A 23,477-nucleotide genomic window follows, 5' to 3' on the forward strand; every position below is an offset into this window, starting at 1 on the left:
TGCATGCTTTTCCATGCTTTCTACTGCTATGCACGGTACTTCTTAAGATTCATAGGGAATCCCGCAATATCCTTGTGGTGATTCAATTCTGGAACAGCCAACAGTGGTTCTCCCTTCTTTTGGAACTGACCAGGGGCAATTATTCAAGATTCCTCACAGACTAGATCTAGCCACACAAGAACAGAGATGTTTGATGCATCCTGACCTCAAACAAGGTCAACTGACTGCCGGGATGAAAGGGTCTTAATACCTTTCAGGAACCTGTTTACTGGCAACATGCAGGTACTAATGGAAGCAAGAAAACCTGCAACTAGAAAATCATATATTAGCAAATTGAAATGGTTTTCTAGTTGGTGACAGCAACAAAACTAGCACTCATTCAGAGCTAGTGTTTCTTTGGTTTTGCAGTACTTGTGAGAATTATGTTCCTATGGTCTGTCTTACTCCTTTATCAAGGTACATTGGTTATTCATTTCAGCATGTCTGTCCATGGATCCCCCTCTTTTAAATCATTTCCATGTCAAAATGTTTTTGAAAAGTCTTTTGCAGAAGACTCCTCCAGGAAAACCGGTGGCTCCTCCATGGGAACTTAATTTTGTGTTATAGATGCTAATACTTGCTCCATTTGAATCAGCTCATCTCTCTGACTTGAGGTTTGTAACATTGAAAAGAGCTTTACTGGTTATTCTGACCTCTGCAAGAAGAGTATCTGAGTTACAAGTTCTTATGGTGGGCCAACCTTATCTCATTTTCCACATGGACAGGGTTTCCTTAAGAGCTAGTTCTTATTTTATGCTTAAAGTGGTATCTGAGTTTATGTTAAGGCAAACTATACATACCCATATTCTTTCCTGAATCCCCAAATAAGGGAAAAAGGTAGTTCTTACCTTGGAAGAACACACACAACTCAGGTACTATCTTGACAGAGCTAAATCTTTCAGAAATTTAGATCAATTATTTACTTCTTGAGAAGGTAAGAAGAAGGGGCAACCTAAGTCAAAACAGACTATTTACAAATGGTTGTCATGGATTATTACCTTTTGTTATTCCCACAACAACAAAACTATTCTACTTGGGGACAAGGCAGGTTCTACCAGGATCTTGGCTTCATCTGTAGCTTTTGGAAAGGGATGGACCCTAGAAGTATTCTAGAAGCAGCAACTTGGATCTCTGCACAAACTTACAAAGCACTACAAGCTAGATTCCTTCTCTAGGTCTAGGCTAGACTTTGCTAGGACCTTTCAGTTAGGCCTCCTGAACTCATCTCTTTCTACCTCCTGGTTGTTCTATGCTATGGTAATTTACCCATATAGCTTAGGCTACTGCAGCAGTGATTAATATGAAGAACTTAATACAGTTATGTAAGTAAACTTACCAAAACAGTAGGTGTTTGCATGATCAGTGCTGTAGTAGTTTAAGCTAACAGTACATGGAAGGTACCCTGAAGCTTTGGAAGCTGGCTGACTGCTATATTCCATGCAGGATATAACCTGTTTAGCTTAGGTTACTGTAGCAGTGATCATGAGAACTTCTACTGTTATGTTACATTTACTAACATAGCTGTAATTTCCCTTTCTTTTGGGATAGTGCAAGTCTCCAAGTTTGGATATATAAAGCCACTCCACAAAAATGCTTTCAAATGCTATAAATATATATATATATATATATATATATATATATATATATATATATATATATAAAAAATATATATATATATATATATATATATATATATATATATATATATATATATATATATATATATATATATATATATATACATACACACACACACACACACACACACACACACACACACACACACACACACATATATATATATATATATATATATATATATATATATATATATATATATAGATATACAGAGAGAGAGAGCAACTCATGTCCATGTATAAATACACACACACACATATATATATATATATATATATATATATATATATATATATATATATATATATATACATATGTGTGTGTGTATATTTATATATATATATATATATATATATATATATATATCTTCAGATTGTTGGGTAGATGTATGTATATATGTATACCCTCAGATTGGTGGGTAGATATATGTATATATGTATATCCTCAGATTGTTGGGTAGATATATGTATATATGTATATCCTCAGATTGTTGGGTAGATATATGTATATCCTCAGATAGTTGAGTAGATATATGTATATATGTATATCCTCAGATTGGGGTCTATATTATAACATTGAAGTCTTACAACTTTGAATGTTAAAATATCGAACCCATTAGAGCGAAACACCAAAAAACCAAATAGTCAGAATAGCAAATTTTTTTCCCTGGGAAAAGATTTGCTGTTCCGACAAACATACACACAACATAAGCACACCAAAATAAATAATCCACACACATACACTTCACAAATCCCTTCACTAAACCATACATACACCACTAGCTATCCATTTACCTTAACCCAATCCTAACCCTAAGGTCCCTAACTATCGCACACTCACCTTACCCTCTGTCTAACCCTAAAGTCCCTATCGCACACTCTCCTTACCCGTTCCCTAACCCTAAGGTCCCTATCGCACACTCACCTTACCTGCTCCCTAACCCTAAGATCTCTATCGCACACTCACCTTCGTTTGCACACTTACCTTAACCCGGTCCGTAACCTTCGCTCCACAGTCAAGGAAATAGTGAAGCTGCAGAAACAGCCCACCGAATACTTTCCCTAGGAAAGTATTCAGTGTTCTGCAGCTTCGCTATTTCCAGCGTTCGCAGTAATGGGTTCGATATTATAACATTCGAAGTTGTAAGACTTTGATGTTATAATACAGATCCCTCAGATTGTTGGGTAGATATATGTATATCCTCAGTTTGTTGGGTAGATATATGTATATATGTATATCTTCAGATTGTTGGGTAGATATATGTATATATGTATATCCTCAGATTGTTGGGTAGATATATGTATATATGTATATCCTCAGATTGTTGGGTAGATATATGTATATCCTCAGATTGTTGGGTTGATATATGTATATATGTATATTTTCAGATTGTTGGGTAGATATATTTATATATGTATATCCTCAGATTGATGGGTAGATATATGTATATATGTACATACTCAGATTGTTGGGTAGATATATGTATATATGCATATCCTCATATTGTTGGGTAGATATATGTATATATTCAGATTGTTGGGTAGATATATGTATATATGTATATCCTCAGATTGGTGGGTAGATATATGTATATATGTACATACTCAGATTGTCGGGTAGATATATGTATATATATGTATATCCTCAGATTGTTGGGTAGACATATGTATATATGTACATACTCAGATTGTTGGGTAGATATATTATATATGTATATATGTATATCCTCAGATTGTTGGGTAGATATATGTATATATGTACATACTCAGATTGTTGGGTAGATATATGTATATATGTATATCCTCAGATTGTTGGGTAGATATATGTACATACTCAGATTATTGGGTAAATATATGTATATATGTATATACTCAGATTGTTGGGTAGATATATATATATATATATATATATATATATATATATATATATATATATATATGTGTATATCCTCAGATTGTTGGGTAGATATATGTATATATGTATATACTCAGATTGTTGGGTAGATATATGTATATATATATATCCTCAGATTGTTGGGTAGATATATGTATATCCTCAGATTGCTAGGTAGATATATGTATATATGTATATCCTCAGATTGTTGGGTAGATATATGTACATATGTATATATTCAGATTGTTGGGTAGATATATGTATATCATAGGTTCATAGGTTCATAGGTTCATACTAGGCTATCTGCCCGAGGGCATTTACAAGCCTAGCCCATAGTTTTGTGGCTTACGCCACCCCTTTAGTATGGGGAACTATACCCATTATTTTGCTCAGATTGCTGGGTAGATACTGCTCAGACAAGCTCCTCGTGGTCCTGCAGAGTGGTCCTAGCTACAGAGAACTCAGAAAAGCGACTACTTTCTGGATTTAAGTATCTTTGCTGTTTTTTTACTTGGAATAGCTTCTGTAGCTTACCCTGAGCAAGCTTAAACTGTTTTTTTTTTTTAGCTGTTTGCTGCATTATTTTAAAATCTGCACTTAAAGTTACTTTTTAGTCGAATTTGATTGAAAGTTTGTTTGTCTGTTTGTTTAATTTAACTGTTGAGGCTGCCCACTAAAGTGTGCTAGCCTGTGTAACTGATTTATCACTGTTTACTAACATAGCTGTAATTTCCCTTTCTTTTGAGATAGTGCAGTGTCCAAGTTTGGATATATAAAGCCACTCCACAAAAATGCTTTCAAATGCTATCTATATATATATATATATTAAAAAAAAAAAAAAAAATATATATATATATATATATATATCTATATCTAAAAAAAAAAAAAAATATATATATATATATATATATATATATATATATATAAAAAATATATGTATATATATATATATATATATATATATATATATATATATACATATACATACATACACACACACACACACACACACACACACACACACACACACACACACACACACACACACACACACACACACACATATACATACATACATATATATACATACATATATATATATATATATATATACAGAGAGCGAGAGAGAGAGAGAGAGAGAGAGCAACTCATGTCTATGTATACACATATGTATATATATATATATATATATATATATATATATATATATATATATATATATATATATATATATATATATATATATATATATATATATATACATATGTGTGTGTGTGTGTGTGTGTGTGTATATATATATATATATATATATATATATATATATATATATATATATATATATCTTCAGATTGTTGGATAGATATATGTATATATGTATATCCTCAGATTGCTGGGTAGATATATGTATATATGTATATATGTATATTCTCAAATTGTTGGGTAGATACATGTATATCCTCAGATTGTTGGGTAGATATATGTATATATGTATATCCTCAGATTGTTGGGTAGATATCTGTATATATGTATATCCTCAGATTGTTGGGTAGATATATGTATATCCTCAGATAGTTGAGTATATATATGTATATATGTATATCCTCAGATTGGGGTCTATATTATAACATCGAAGTCTTACAACTTTGAATGTTAAAATATCGAGCCCATTAGAGCGAAACACCAAAAAACTGAATAGTCAGAATAGCAAATTTTTTTCCCTGGGAAAAGATTTGCTGTTCCGACAAACATACACACAACATAAGCACACCAAAATAAATAATCCACACACATACACTTCACAAATCCCTTCACTAAACCATACATACACCACTAGCTATCCATTTACCTTAACCCAATCCTAACCCTAAGGTCCCTAACTATCGCACACTCACCTTACCCTCTCTCTAACCCTAAAGTCCCTATCACACACTCACCTTACCCGTTCCCTAACCCTAAGGTCCCTATCGCACACTCACCTTACCTGCTCCCTATCCTTAAGGTCTCTATCGCACACTCACCTTCGTTTGCACACTTACCTTAACCCTGTCCGTAACCTTCGCTCCACAGTCAAGGAAATAGTGAAGGTGCAGAAACGGACCACCGAATACTTTCCCTAGGAAAATATTCAGTGTTCTGCAGCTTCGCTATTTCCAGCATTCGCAGTAATGGGTTCGATATTATAACATTCAAAGTTGTAAGACTTTGATGTTATAATATAGACCCCTCAGATTGTTGGGTAGATATATGTATATATGTATATCCTCAGATTGTTGGGTAGATATATGTATATCCTCAGATTGTTGGGTAGATATATGTATATCCTCAGATTGTTGGGTAGATATATGTATATATGTATATATGTATATCTTCAGATTGTTGGGTAGATATATGTATATATGTATATCCTCAGATTGTTGGGTTGATATATGTATATATGTATATCTTCAGATTGTTGGGTAGATATATTTATATATGTATATCCTCAGATTGTTGGGTAGATATATGTATATATGTATATCCTCATATTGTTGGGTAGATATATGTATATCTTCATATTGTTGGGTAGATATATGTATATATGTATATCCTCAGATTGGTGGGTAGATATATGTATATATGTACATACTAAGATTGTCGGGTAGATATATGTATATATGTGTATATCCTCAGATTGTTGGGTAGATATATGTATATATGTACATACTCAGATTGTTGGGTAGATATATTATATATGTATATATGTATATCCTCAGATTGTTGGGTAGATATATGTATATGTGTACATACTCAGATTGTTGGGAAGATATATGTATGTATGTATGTATATATGTATATCCTCAGATTGTTGGGTAAATATATGTATATATGTATATACTCAGATTGTTGGGTAGGTATTTGTATATATGTATATCCTCAGATTGTTGGGTAGATATATGTATATTTGTATATACTCAGATTGTTGGGTAGATATATGTATATATGTATATCCTCAGATTGTTGGGTAGATATATTTATATCCTCAGATTGCTGGGTAGATATATGTATATATGTATATCCTCAGATTGTTGGGTAGATATATGTACATATGTATATATTCAGATTGTTGGGTATATATATATATATATATATATATATATATATATATATATATATATATATATATATATGTATATCCTCAGATTGTTGTGTAGATATATGTATATATGTATATCCTCAGATTGTTGGGTAGATATTATGTATATATGTATATCTTCAGATTGTTGGGTAGATATATGTATATAGGAACCCTACCCGATGATATCAGTGACCATATGCTTACCTACATTACTAGACAAAAAGTCCACATCCCAAATAACCTTAATCTTAAAAACTCCCGCTCAAAAAAACTCTTTAATCCAGATAGCTTCCTAAATGAACTGCAAGCTTGTGACTGATCACCACTGACCCATCTTGAACTTGATGAGGCTGTAACCTACTTTAACAATGCCTTTCTTCAAATCCTAGATTTCCATGCACCTTATCGCTCTATTAGAATAAGAACCAAATCTGCCCCATGGCTCACAAAACAAACTAGGCAAAAGATGCTCCTCAGAAATAAAATCTGGGCTAAATGGAGAGCCACCAAATTTCCATCAGATCACCTCCACTTTAAACAGTTAAGAAATGCCACCAAGAACGATATTCTTAGAGAAAAAAAAACTTCTACCTTCATCTACAACAAACTAGCCAACATACTCCACAAAAATTTTGGTCAGGGATAAACAAACTTCTTCAGCCAGGTCACTCTACTAGTCCGGCCCCAGCAGGTTTTAATCACAATAACTCCAACCAGATCCCCAAAGCCTTTAATAACTACTTTACAGAAGCCATTCAAACACTAGCCAACTCTTTACCACCTTTTACTGCTTCCCCACTAAACACCTCTAAGACTTCATCTCCTACCTTTCAAATACAACCTGTACCTACATCTTTCATCTGTAAGCTACTTCAAAACCTGAAACCTTGCACCCCTTCTGCTGACCGTCTCCCATCTGAATACCTACAATTGCTGCAAAAGCCTTATGCTATCCCATCTCTCTCATTATTAACAGAGCTATCTCGGAAGGCAAAATCCCTACCATATGGAAAGTATCCCACTTCATCCCTTTACATAAAGGTGGATCTTCTATTGAGCTTTCTAACTATCGACCTATTGCCTGACTCTCCCCATTGGCTAAGATAATGGAAAAATGTATTCACAAACAATTACTTAACCACCTACTACAATATAACCTACTAGCTAACTGCCAACATGGCTTCAGACCATTCCATAGCACAACAATTGCCCTACTATCCTTCACCGACTCTATAAATAAAAATCGTAACAATAATTCTTTTTCCTCTGCACTTTTTATTGACCTGTCAAAAGCCTTTGATATGGTTAACCATAACCTACTTCTAGATAAACTAAAGGCCCATTCTCTTGATCCACAAGCATTAAAATGGTTTAGGTCGTATCTGAAAAATAGACAGCAAGCAGTTCTTTGGGATAACACTCTGTCTACATTACTTCCAGTAAATATTGGGGTAACCCAAGGCTCTATCCTAGGTCCCCTTCTTTTTTCCTTATTTATTAATGATCTGCACATGAACATACCTCAAGCCACCTGCATTCAATATGCAGATGACTCCACCTTAATCTGTACAGCTAAGAACATAGCTTCTCTCCAGTCCCTCACCCAAACTGTTTTTCAGAATGTTGAAAACTGGTTCATGCAACACTACCTCCTCCTAAACCCCCAAAAAACAAAACTACTGCTATTTTCTCCAACTCTTAAATCACCTAAGGCATTCTTCTCTATAACCTCTAACAATGCTACCAACATAACCCCAGATACTACAACCCGCCTACTAGGTGTAACAATTGATAATCGTCTCAGCTATGATGACCACATCAACTCCACCATAAAATCAGTTAACAAAAAACATGGTACCCTCTATAGAATTAAACCCTTCCTTACCCCTTCTGCCAGGAAAACTATTGCCCAGACCCACCTAATTTCTACCCTTTTCTATGCCTCTGCTATATACACTAACCTATTTAAAAACAACCTCTCCAAACTTTCCACCTGTTATAATAGCATAGCTAGATTTATCACATGTTCCCCCTTTAAAACTCACCACTGCCTCAACCTCAAAAAACTTGAATGGCTAGAACTGCAGAACCATATACTCTGTCAACAATTACTTATCACTCAAATGACCCTATACCACCCCAACAACACACCTATCCTCACTAATATGATTATACCATACAAAAATCTGACTACACTATGCTCTGCTAATAAGCTCCTAGTTTCTTCGATTAAATCCAACAACAAAGCTGGTGACTCTTCACAAACACAGCAGGTAAAAACTGGAATCAGCTTCCTTCTGAATTATCAATCCTTGCTTCCACTTCTTTATTTAAAAAACATCTTAAAAAATATCTTAAAACTCATTGGCTTTGTCCTTGTGCTAACCCAGACTGATATATTTTTCCCCTTCCTGCTCTTATCCCTATCCCTACTCCTCTAACCTATGCCTCCAGATCTAGTTACTACTCTTTTCTTCATAGTAAGAGAATAAAATGTGAGGGCTTTTCTCTCTTATTTGGTATTGCTCATACCTACTATTGTGTTTAGTACAATTTTTTAGTATAATTTTTAGTATAACTTTTATTGTTTAAAATTTTATTATTATAATTTTTCTTTTGACCAATGCTACCACTGCATTATGATTTTGAATGTCTTTTATATATTGTTAACTTTGTCACTGTTCATTCTTGGAGCTTTTCTCCCAGGGCCTCTACTGAAAATGGACATATATCCAGTTAGACTAGCCCGGTCAACAAATGTAAAAATAAAAATAATAAAATATATGTATATCCTCAGATTGGGGTCTATATTATAACATTGAAGTCTTACAACTTCGAATGTTAAAATATCAAACCCATTAGAGCGAAACACCAAAAATCCGAATAGTCAGAATAGCGAATTTTTTCCCTGGGAAAAAATGTGCTGTTTCGACAAACATACACACAACACAAGCACACCAAAATAAATAATCCACACGCATACACTTCACAAAACCCTACACTAAACCATACATACACCACTAGCTATCCATTTACCTTAACCCAATCCTAACCCTCAGGTCCCTATCGCACACTCACCTTACCCTCTCTCTAACCCTAAAGTCCCTATCGCACACTCACCTTACCCGTTCCCTAACCCTAAAATCCTATTGCACACTCACCTTACCTGCTCCCTAACCCTAAGGTCTCTGTTGCACACTCACCTTCGTTCGCACACTTACCTTAACCCGGTCCGTAACCTTCGCTCCACAGTCGAGAAAATAATGAAGCTGCAGAAATGGCCCCCTGAATACTTTCCCTAGGAAAGTATTCAGTGCTCTGCAGCTTCGCTATTTCCAGCATTCGCAGTAATGGGTTCGATATTGTAACATTCAAAGTTGTAAGACTTTGATGTTATAATATAGACCCCTCAGATTGTTGTGTAGATATATGTATATCCTCAGACTGTTGGGTAGATATATGTATATATGTATATCCTCAGATTGTTGGGTAGATATATATATATCCTCAGATTGTTAGGTAGATATATGTATATATGTATATACTCAGATTGTTGGGAAGATATATGTATATATGTATATATGTATATCCTCAGATTGTTGGGTAAATATATGTATATATGTATATCCTCAGATTGTTGGGTAGATATATGTATATCCTCAGATTGCTGGGTAGATACTGCTCAGACAAGCTCCTTGTGGTCCTGCAGAGTGGTCCTAGCTACAGAGAACTCAGAAAAGCGACTACTTTCTGGATTTAAGTATCTTTGCTGTTTTTTTACTTGGAATAGCTTATGTAGCTTACCCTGAGCAAGCTTAAACAGTTTTTTTAGCTGTTTGCTGCATTATTTTAAAATCTGCACTTAAAGTTACTTTTTAGTCGAATTTGATCGAAAGTTTGTTTGTCTATTTGTTTAATTTAACTGTTGAGGATGCCCACTAAAGTGTGCTAGCCTGTGTAACTGATTTATCACTGTTTCTGCATTTTCTGTGTGTTTCTATCAAAAAAACAAAAAAAAAAAATAATCCTTGTTTTCCCGCCTCTCCTCGACTAGTTTAGACCAGTTTACAGGCATTGCTGTATTCTGGGCTTTGGTGTAGTTCGTGTGTTGTCCATTACCCTACTTGGATAGAGGGAAGTTTCTTTGCTCACCAGTGGGAGTGGGGAGGCTTGAGCAGCCTACCTGTCCCTGTAGGAAGTGACCTCAGCACAAGAGCTGTAGTAATTGGTTGTTTTGGACCATTTCTAGCTCTTTTGTAGTTCCCTGTTTAAAATCCACCTCTGGGCGTTTTTTTCTGGCTATACTGCTCAGACAAGCTCCTCGTGGTCCTGCAGAGTGGTCCTAGCTACAAAGAACTCAGAAAAGTGACTACTTTCCGGATTTAAGTATCTTTGCTGTTTTTTTACTTGGAATAGCGTCTGTAGCTTACCCTGAGCAAGCTTAAACTGTTTCTTTTAGCTGTTTGCTGCATTATTTTAAAATCTGCAGTTAAAGTTACTTTTTAGTCGAATTTGATCAAAAGTTTGTTTGTCTGTTTGTTTAATTTAACTGTTGAGGCTGCCCACTAAAGTGTGCTAGCCTGTGTAACTGATTTATCACTGTTTCTGCATTTTCTGTGTGTTTCTATCAAAAAACAAAAAAATAATCCTTGTTTTCCCGCCTCTCCTCGACTAGGTTAGACCAGTTTACAGGCATTGCTGTATTCTGGGCTGTGGTGTAGTTCCTGTGTTGTCCATTACCTTACTTGGATAGAAGGAAGTTTCTTTGCTCACCAGTGGGAGTGGGGAGCCTTGAGCAGCCTACCTGTCCCTGTAGGAAGTGACCTCAGCACAAGAGCTGTAGTAATTGGTTGTTTTGGACCATTTCTAGCTCTTTTTAGTTCCCTGTTTAAAATCCACGTTTGCACGACTTTGCGCGGTTGTGTGCATAGCGCAGCGCCGGTTAAACAAGGTTAAACTTTTTCTGGCTCCGCCAAGTCTGCTGTTCAAATTTTCCCTTAAGGAAGCTCTACTCTTAGTATAATCAGACTACTCGCTATATTATAAGCCTAGCACTTGTTCTCAAAACTTTTCTACTAAGTAAGCACTCTCGTACTAAGTAAGCACTACATCCACCTACCACCCCTGTGAATATCCACTTCCCTTAAAGGCACAGCACTCCTTTATACTGTTCTAGCATGTCGAGTGGTAGAGTACTGGTGTCCTCTCCAGTTCAGCTGGTTAATCTGGGTACCTTGAGACAATGCTACAATTGTCTCATGTACACAGACAACCCTCTCCTCCTCCCAAAAAACACAAATACATGTGAGAGATGCAACTATATAGCCAAACTGGAGGCTGAACTCTCTCAACTCAGGGCTGGCATGACCAGACAGGAGGAGATGGTAACCACACACACAGCAAACCCAGTCCCACATAGACCTACCACAACTGCAAACCAAACACATAAAACACAAAGACATACTCGAGGCTCTAATAAAAAAACTTACCAAAACAACAGAGGCTCCCAAAGCAGACATCCAAAAATCCACCACCTCAAAACAAAACACATGCAACACATACTTTAATAAATCAGTGTGTGTCAACCAATCACAGCCCTTAAGGCCAAACACCATGCCTGATACACTAGTAATAGGTGACTCTATAGTCAGACACACTGATGTCCCGCTTACCAGGCTGAACAAGGAGATGGTGACTGTGAGCTGCCTATCGGGAGCTAGGATCCGCCACATAACTCCAAAGCAAGTACAAATATGACTCCGTCATTGTTCGTGCTGGCGTGAATGACCTGAGACGTACCTCCCTGGACTACATGAAAAGAGACATAGAGGAGCTCTCTGATTATGTAGCCCAGGCTGGTATGACCTGACCCTGAGCAGCATCTTGCCCTCACCAAGAATGATGCCACAATACAAAGACAAGATGATCAGCTTTAATAATTGGCTCAAGTACTGGTGTCATTCTAAGGGGATCCAATGTCTGTCTGCCTGGGATGACATGTTGGACAAGCCACGCTGCTTCACAAGGGACGGCTTGCACCTGTCACCACTGGGCTTCCGGATATTGGCCAAGGCTGTTGCCACCCCCATAGTGCTTTTTTTAGGCAAGGTTCAAAAGACAAACCCACCTCCTTAGAAAACAAAAATGAAAAAAAATTAAGGGTAATGCTGCTCAACGCCAGAAGTCTAAATCTCAAGATGCAGGCACTCTATGCACTCCTCAGTATGGAGAACATCGACGTCTGTGCAGTAACTGAAACCTGGTTCAAGGCTCCTGAGAGCACCACAGCGCTACCAGGCTATACCTTGTATCATGCTTTTCGGCGCCAAAACCCGGGCCGAACCACAAAGGGAGGGGGAGTGTCCATATTCATCAAGGACACCCACACCTCCAGGTTAGTAGCAACACATGAAGCATCAGAGACCATACAGGTGCAACTAACCATAGGCAAAACTGCTATACAATTGGTAGCATGTTACAGACCACCCTCCCAATCTCAGGAACCCCACTCAGCCTTCCTGAAGACATTGGAGGATATGAATGTATCACAAAATACCATCATACTGGGAGACTTCAACTACCCAAACATAGATTGGGTACATTATTCTAGCCCTAACACCCTAGCCCAAAGGTTCCTGGAATTCATAAATTCAAATGCACTGGAACAACTAGTCACCTCTCCCACTAGGGGAGATAATATACTAGACCTGATCATCACAAACACAGGGACAAAATGCTCCACACCGGAGGTATACCCCTCACTAGTGAGATCTGACCACAAACTAATCACCCTGGATATACATATCCCACCTCCACCCCAGCACAAAAGACCACAGTGAAAAACTTCTCAAAAGCAGACTTCACTCTTCTTAAGACTGAGATGGTATCCTTTAAGCCCACTGGGCCAGTGGATACCACATCCCACAATGCCAAATCCTTCACAAATGCTTTCTATGGACATCTCCAAGAATGCATGGATCATGCAATCCCAAATAAATCCAAGTCCCTCTCCAACAAAGGCAAGCATCCTGTCTGGTGGACCTCAGCCATTAACAAATTGTATAACAAAAGAAGGAAGCTACTGCACGACAGAGCAAAATCCCATAAAGGGAAGACATCTCTGATCAACATTAGCAGAAAACTACGTTCTCTCATAAAAACATCCAAGGCCAACTTTGAGAGAAAAATCGCTAAGGACACTAAAGATAACCACAAAGCCTTCTTCAGCTATGTTAGAAACCTAGGCGAAAACCCTCAGATATGCTCAGAGTTAGTTCACAACAACAAAAAATACACTGAACCCACAGATATTGCCAACATTCTGGCTGACAGGTTCAGTGCAAATTTCTCCCCTCCCTCACCCCCAAAAGAAAAAAATACTTATTCCAGCTGAATGTAATCTCCCTGTCATCTCAGATGTCCAAGTGAGAACCGCCCTCAACAAAGCTAAAAACACAGCATCAATGGGACCTGACGGTATCCCGGGTTGCATGCTACGTGAACTCCAAGAGGAGCTAAACCTGCACATAAAAATGCTATTTAACCTTAGCCTTACTACAGGATATGTACCTGAACACTGGCGTACAGCAACAGTGGTCCCACTCCACAAGGGGGGTACCTCTACAGACCCTGGGAACTACCGCCCATAAGCTTAACCAGCCTGGTCTGCAAAGCTATGGAAAGAATCATTATGGAACTCATAAACAGAGACATAGGGGACCTACAGACACTTGACCCCACCCAGTTCGGCTTTGTAAAGGGCAGATCCTGCCTTTTGAACCTGGTTGACTTTTTCGAAACAGTCACTAGAGCCATTGATGAGGGCAAAGCAGTCCATACAGCCTACCTGGACTTGGCTAAGGCCTTCGACACAATACCCCACTCAGGCATCATAGATAAGCTCACCAGCTTAAACGTAAACCCTTATGTCACTAGATGGGTTGCAAACTATCTAAAGGACAGAACCCATAAAGTTAAAATCACTGGAGCAATGTCAGACTCAAAGCCAGTCACAAGTGGTGTCCCACAGGGATCTTTCCTGGGATCCCACTTGTTTGGCATTTATTTCTCAGATGTTAAAGCAAACATGGGAGGGTTGTGGCTGACAAAGTTCGCAGATGACTGCAAACTAGGCACCATAGTCAATACACCAGCGGACACATACATCCTACAAAAACGCCTCACAGAAATGGACAACTGGTGCCGGAGTCACGGCCTTAAACTAAATGCCAAAAAATGTGTAGTCATCCCCTTTGGGAAAAACAAAGTACCCACAAATTATCACATAGACAGCAACCCACTGAATATGGAAAAAGTAATCAGAGACCTAGGGACCCAAGTCGACAGCGACCTCTCATTTGACACCCACTTTGCCAAAGTGGTTAGAAAAACATTCTACCTTGCACACCTCATCATGAAGGGATTCACATCCAGATCCAAGGATGTCATTGTACCCCTATACTCCTCCCTCATCAGACCCATGATTGAGTACAATGCCCCATTTGGTATGTACCTCACCCGGCATTTGGAACAGCTGGAGAGACCACAAACGTACCTCACCAAGAGGATCAAGGGTCTCCAACATATGTCTTATTCTGCCAGACTAAAGAAACTCCAGCTCTATTGAGTAGCATACCGCCTGCTCAGAGGTGATCGCTGCCTGACATACAAGGCCATGTCCAATCAGGATCTGATGGACATGCTCCACCTCAAAAAATCCAAATCCATCAGGACCACGAGAGCTAAAGACTTAAACCTCAGCACAAGTATGAATAGGACATGCTGGAGGGATAGATTCATAACCCAGAGGCTTCCCATGCTTTGGAATAAGATCCCAGTTCATGTTAGGCAGAGCCCCTCACTGACTCTCTTCAAGAGAAATCTTGATGAGTGGATGGGAGATCGTAAGTTTACCCCAGGGGTCACATCTGTGTCACTGCTAGACAGGGGCACAGTAAACTAATTCTATTATATAAGGGGGCCTTCATTGTGTCACTACTAGACAGAGGCACAGTATTCTAAATCTATTCTGTGCATTTCTGTGCATTTTTGTACCATTTCATGGGGTGGCAAAAGCCACATCACTATGGCTAGGCTTACAAATGCCCCAGGGCAGATAGCCTAGTACTAAACTATGAAACTATAAAACTATGAAACTATAAGATATATGTATATATGTATATCCTCAGATTGTTGGGTAGATATATGTACATATGTATATACTCAGATTGTTGGGTAGGTATATGTATATATGTATATCCTCAGATTGTTGTGTAGATATATGTATATATGTATATCCTCAGATTGTTGTGTAGATATATGTATATATGTATAAACTTAGATTGTTGGATAGATATATGTATATACTCAGATTGTTGGGTAGATATATGTATATCCTCAGATTGTTGGGTAGATATATGTATATATGTACATCCTCAGATTGTTGTGTAGATATATGTATATATGTATATCCTCAGATTCTGGTTTTACACATGGAGCAAGTAGATATCGAATTAGATTTTCATCCGGAGATGAGGGATGCTACTATGCCTGCTTGGGATTTACTCCTGCACTGTAAAGACAACCCTTTATTGGCTCTGGAGATTACCAACAACTCTGTTCCTACGATAACTTCTAACAATGGTGAGAAAATTTCTGAATTTAACAAGCTGTGTAAAAACTTTCAAGATGATTTATATAAATTACAGAGGTATGCTTGGCAACGATTACATCTTGAAGCCTGTCTTCATTTTAAAGTCGTACCTCGGGGCATGCGTATTTTTTGCATGCCAACCTATGGGGATAGTCACCCCATACTTCTTAGAAAGTGGCAAGATCTTAACATCGAATTAGGTTTTACTTACATCAGACTCCTATTAGAGTATTTTGCTCCTTTAGAATCTGAGTTAAGGAACAAGATAGATATGGAACAACATCACTTTAATGAGCACCATAAATCTGAATATTTCAACAAAAGACTTAAGAGTGTTTGGTCGCAAGTACATTTGTTCAGTGAGAGGCTGAAACAAACCAAGCAAAGAAAACTCATCAGAGATGCTAATGACTTTGCTCTCGGCCAGGTGTTCGTTTGGCCGAGAACTGAACATTTTTATCCTACTACAGTTACTAATACAGCTCCTCCTGAAATGCTTGTGAATGAACAGTCTACAACTTCTGGTTCTAATAGTGAACCGTTAATTTCTTCTTCTAACAAGACCATTACTTCGGAAAGTTTTCCTATAACCTCATTACTTAACAGTTCTAATGGAGGTAACCATCTTTATGATACTCCGCCTCCTAATCAACAAGCAGCCAAAAATTACATTTCGTCAGGAGCTAAACCTAAAGACACAGCCACTACCTCTACCCATTTTTTACCGTTCCCTGTAAAACAACAAACGGGTTGGAGAGGTCGTTCCAACAGCAGGGGACCACGCAAAAGGAAAGGTTCAGAGGAAAAATACGGACAAGTGAGAAAACAAAGGAACTGAATAGCTTAGTTTGTAATTTGTCAGACTTTACACTTTCTGAGTCCGACATTTCACTCCTTAACAAAGGGCTTAATTTTATTCCATCTCAAACTAGCCTGTTAAGTGAAGTTTTGATAGATCTTAGGCTGTTTTGCCGTAATGTAGCATTAAAGGTGTTTTTTAAAGATAAAATGATTATGCAAACTGATGCACTAAGGGAGTTTTTTAAACGCAAAAGCAGTTTTATGCCTGTCATTCCATATAATATAGAATGTTTTCTGAAATTGTGTGAAAAAGATTACTATGATTATTTTGCTAAGAATCATAAAAGATGCTGTTATTTTAATGTTACTGAAAATGAACAGAAGTCACTCACTTGGTTTAAACGGAACTCAGAAGTTACTATCAAGCCCGCTGATAAGGGTGGGGCTGTGGTAGTGCTCAATACCATTGATTATGAAACCACCATGACTACCCTTCTTTCAGACAGTGATACTTATCAAATAGTTTCAGCTGATTTCATCAAGAATATTATTAAAAAAATACAAGCAGATCTGTATGACCTATTAATATGTGGTCAAATTAGTTGTGAAACCTATGAGTATTTTCTGATTGAGTTTCCTGTTGTCCCTATCATTAAAGGTTTGCCTAAGATACATAAAAATATTTCACCAGTACCTATGAGACCCATTGTAGCCAGTGAAAGGTGGAGCACCTATACTATCTCATCCTTTATAGAACATCTGTTAAGACCTATAGTTAATGAAGTTCCCAATATACTTTTAGATTCCTTTCAGTTAATACAATTTTTGAAAGGATTTAAGTTAGAAAAAGATATATCTAACTATTTATTGGTAACTATGGATGTAAAAAACTTATTTACGTGCATACCGAATGAGCTGGGTCTCCAGGCTATAAGAGAAATCATGCTAACACATTCTCATTACAGTAACAATAGACAGATTTTGGTTAATTATTTACTGGAAATTGTACTTAACAACAATATTTTTATGTTTAAAGATAAATATTATCTTCAGAAGTGGGGGGTTGCCATGGGCACCCCCTGTGCGAATAGTTACGCAAACCTTGTTGTTTATGAATGGGAAAGCAATTTCCTTTTTAAACATAGTCAATATAGCAATATCAAGCTTTATAAAAGATTTGTGGATGATGTTCTTTTCATCTGGGAAGGCAGTGAAGTTGACTGTATCCAGTTTATTAAGGACATTGAAATTACCAGTCCCTTTTTAAGGTTTAGTGTAGAAACTTCACAAGTAGAGGTTCATTTTTTGGACCTAACTTTGAGGTTTGATCCAAAAGGAATGATCAATACTTCACTTTATAGAAAACCAACTTGGAGAAATTCCTTATTAAAATTTGAAAGTATGCATCCCAGACATACCTTCCCAGGAATCGTCACCAGTCAATTTAATAGAATAGCTAGGATTTGCTCTGACAAGGTTGCATTATCACATGAAGTAGAACAGCTAGAATTATTATTTAAGGAAAGAGGCTACAATGTCAATCTCATTAGAAAATGTAAACAGCAGGTGCTAGGTAATGTAATATCAGACACTGACACTACAACTCATGGTGCACAGCAAGTTTTTTTCACAACTTACAGTAAAAATGATAAGTTCACAGAGAAGTTGTCTTTCATTATGAAATATACAAGTGATGTTGTCTTTCTTAGGAATGTAATTAGAAAAAACTGGAATATACTCATTATGGACCCCTGTACCAAAAATATTGTTGGTGAATACCTTAGATTTAGCTATAAAAATTGTAATAATCTCAAACAATCTTTATGCATTGAAAAATATAATTTGCAAAATAATATCACACCTCCTAAATGTGGGACCTATCCTTGTGGCCATTGCCACATGTGCCTGTATATTTCAAAGAAGCAGGTTTTTCAACATCCAGAGGGTTTGTATACATTTACACCCAATAGTTACTTTAGTTGTGATAGTACTAACCTTATATATCTTGCTACATGTGAACGCTGTGATGCATTTTACGTAGGTCTCACTAAGAGGAGACTAAGAGATAGGGTGTATAATCACCTTTATGATATCAAAAAAGGAAATGAACAGAACACACTAGCGAAACATGTACATTAATTTAGTTCACACTGTTTTAGCTTTAAAGTTTTACAACTGGTTGTTGAAAATATTAAAGGAGGTGATAATATTAACCATTTGGCTTGTATTGAGCTCAAATGGATATTTTTGTTAAAAGCACATGTCAGTCCAGGTATTAATCAATTTGTTTCTATTAAACCTATATTGAATAATAGGCCTTTATGATCTAAATTTGTTAAGTTAACACTATATATTTGCTTTATTCATGCATAGACGTAGTTTTTGTCTTTGTTTAATCTACGTCTCAATATCATAATTTATATTTCACAATGACACATTTTTTATATATATACAGTTTTTTAATGGATTTGTTATTGGATTTTTCTACGGATTTCTATATTGAAATCATTATTTGTGATATATTTTTTATAGATAGATTTGTTAAATTATCCATAAATTCAGTTGTAATATATTTCAGCATTTTTATGTACATCAATATATGTGATTTGTTAGGCTATTTTTTTCATAGATATTTTTACTATAAAGAAAAATTTCTTATAGCTAAAATATTTTTTAACACACAAAATGCATAACATCACATTATTTTGCATTGGGTTTTTCCCCAACAGGGGATCTTATTAATTAATTATTTAATTAATTTCCTATGTCTCTCACTTGATAGTTGTCCTTTATTTTGTGAGAGACGATTAGACTTACATCACTTTTACATGTAGTTATTTTGTTAGATCTTCACTATCTATTTTTATTTTTATTTCTATTTTCATTTACATAGTCTGGTGATTGTCTCTTAGACATAAGACTTATGTTACATTAGGTTACTGAAGTTTAACAGCATCATCTATTTCTGCACTATAATATAACATTCTATATCTGAATGGCATTAAAGTTAATTCCTTGAATTACTTTTTATTGTTCTTACAAGTTTTTTCTAAATGAAACATGAGATCTTTATGTATAGTGATTTATAATGTAATATCATTATGCTGTTTAATGTTTTCTTACATATTCTTATTTTACTTTATTTTACAATATTCTCTCATTCTTGTTTAATCATAGCGCAGAATATCGCGCTATTGTTCTGTATTTACACATCGCATATATTAAAATGAAATATCGTTGTTAAAGCATGACCTAACGAATTGATTGTTTAATAAGACACTGCACAGTTGCTAAACAAGAGGAATATTTTAGATGATGGGATTTTTATTAACATTATACCTATATCAACAGTGTTGAGTATGATTAGACGTTACAGTCTAATTTCTCTTAATTGGTCTTGTTTATGTGGTTTTAAGCTAGGTTTTGCGCATATGTTAGTTTATGCGTGTTTTGCGCTTGATGCAAGCTTGAATTGTTGTTGTTCATTGTTTGCATACTGTATATTTTGTATTTAGAGAGGTTTTAGATAGCATTTAATTAATTTGATTATTTTACTTTATATTTTATATTTCACAAACAGTATGAGCACTTTATATATTTAAGCACTTGGAGCACTTTAAGTTGTCAAGTAATTAATTAATTAATTGATCATTTGATTGTTTGGCTTGCCCGCCAAATTTTGTATAAAAATGTGTTTCCTTTTACTTACAATTGAATCTGAAGAAGCGTAGTTTCACTACGCGAAAGCGCTCATTTCTTGGTTTTGCAATAAAAGACGTTTTTATGCTACAAACGGAGCTGTTTATTCATGGTGATTCCTTCTGTATTTGTTGCCATTATATCCTCAGATTGTTGGGTAGATATATGTAGTTCCTCAGATTGTTGGGTAGATATATGTATATATGTATATACTCAGATTGTTGGGTAGATGTATGTATATCCTCAGATTGTTGGGTAGATATATGTATATATGTATATCCTCAGACTGTTGGGTAGATATATGTATATCCTCAGATTGTTTGGTAGATATATGTATATATGTATATACTCAGATTGTTGGGTAGATATATGTATATCCTCAGATTGTTGGGTAGCTATCTGTATATATGTACATACTCAGATTGTTGTGTAGATATATGTATATATGTATATACTCAGATTGTTGGGTAGATATATGTATATCCTCAGATTGTTGGGTAGATATATGTATATATGTAGATCCTCAGATTGTTGTGTAGATATATGTATATATGTATATCCTCAGATTGTTGGGTAGATATATGTAGTTCCTCAGATTGTTGGGTAGATATATGTATATATGTATATACTCAGATTGTTGGGTAGATGTATGTATATCCTCAGATTGTTGGGTAGCTATATGTATATATGTACATACTCAGATTGTTGGGTAGATATATGTATATCCTCAGATTATTGTGTAAATATATGCATATATGTATATCCTCAGATTGTTGGGTAGATATATGTATATATGTACATACTCAGATTGCTGGGTATATATATGTATATATGTGCATACTCAGATTGTTGGGTAGATATATGTATATATGTATATACTCAGATTGCTGGGTAGATATATGTATATATGTACATACTCAGATTGTTGGGTAGATATATGTATATCCTCAGATTGTTGGGTAGAAATATGTATATATATATACCCTCAGATTGTTGGGTAGATATATGTATATATGTATATCCTCAGATTGTTGGGTAGATGCATGTATATATATATATATATATATATATATATATATATATATATATATATATGTGTATATGTATATCTTCAGATTGTTGGGTAGATATATGCATATATGTATATCCTTAGATTGCTGGGTAGATATATGTATATCCTCAGATTGTTGGGTAGATATATGTATATATGTATATCCTCAGATTGTTGGGTAGATATATGCATATATGTATATCCGCAGATTGTTGTGTAGATATATGTATATATGTATATCTTCAGATTGTTTGGTAGATATATGTACATATGTATATACTCAGATTGGTTGGTTGAATAGCATGTTTGAGAAGATAAGCTTTGGTAAGCATAGTGTTGTTTACATCAAATTGACCCTAATGAAAATATATGAAAAAAAGAAGACATTTTATCCTGCTCCATTTTTGACCCTGTTGATATATGATTTGCATCATTGCTATGTTACATGAAAAGTAAGAGATGAATTAAATAGGATCTGTTTATTATTTACCCCAGATTCTTCCCAAATACAAGCAGTTTGTGCAAGAGGTGAAGGACAGTGTCATTTTACTTCGGCGCACTGGACAGGAATGCATTAGACAGAGAAAGAATGCAATGCAAAAAGGAGAGGAAGTACCTCAGGACATTCTCACCCAAATTTTAAAAAGTGCTGGTAAGTAGACTTTTGTAAAACTGGAAGATTCTGTACACAGCAGCAGAAACTTGAGTTTACAAGAAACTGCTTCCATAAAGGACAGATCATAACATTACAGCTCCCTCCCTTACATGCAGTTTCTGAAAAGGCACAATGATAACAGGGGTAAAGCCCTAATGCTCTTTTTAAGTGCTCTTTGTGTGGACTGCAGAGTATTGGCCACAATATCCATTGCATGTTTTGGGGATTTTGGATATAATATGACTCTTGATTACAACCCATAACAAAACCTTCCTTATGTTGCTCACACAGAAATGATATATACAGTGAAAATGCATCCTTTGCAATTAACTATTCAAAAAGTAACACTGTATGAAAGTAGGTTAGAATAACATCTTGCTCATTCTCTTAACCTTGAAATGAAACTATTGAGATTGTTGTCCTGTATTATTTGTGTCACTCTTCCAGTATTTAAAAAATACTGCATAAATCTTTATCTTTGTTAATAAATCATGAAAATCTCTTTAAACAAAACCTCAAAAGACACCTTAAAACACACTGGTTATGCCCCTGCAGTAACCCTGACTAACCTTCTGGTTTTGCTAATATTATTTCCACCTCCTACTATATATTCCAAACTCTAATGCATACTTTTTGAAGCAGAACAGGAACTGGTGAACACAATGGAACATACTGCTGGAATCTATCCTGTTGATTATCACAAAACATTCTTATTTTCATAATTTTATCATACCCTTTTGTCACTTTTATTTGTGTAAATAATTTAACACATACTTTTGTCACTTTTATATTAGTGTAAATACCATCTTTTATCTCCATTTTTTATTCACTGCTTCTTGTGTTTTTATTGAACTACTTTCATTTACTATGTATCAACTATGATTTGCATTGTTTGTATTGTATTTCAAATTTATAATCAAATTGTTTACTACTG

General features: G+C 35.7%; 1 protein-coding gene across 1 annotated transcript in view; it reads left to right on the forward strand.

Annotated features, from left to right (window-relative positions):
* Positions 1–23,477, forward strand: part of LOC122804601 (cholesterol 24-hydroxylase-like) — a 730,604-nt gene that overhangs the window by 461,975 nt on the left and 245,152 nt on the right. The window contains exon 8 of the mRNA XM_044074564.1: positions 22,384–22,540. Within this exon, the coding sequence (XP_043930499.1) occupies positions 22,384–22,540 (157 nt within the window). The remainder of the gene's footprint in view (positions 1–22,383; positions 22,541–23,477) is intronic.

Source organism: Protopterus annectens, chromosome 6.part0 (assembly GCF_019279795.1).
Source record: "Protopterus annectens isolate FY-2018-M chromosome 6.part0, PAN1.0, whole genome shotgun sequence".
NCBI lineage: Eukaryota > Metazoa > Chordata > Ceratodontiformes > Protopteridae > Protopterus > Protopterus annectens.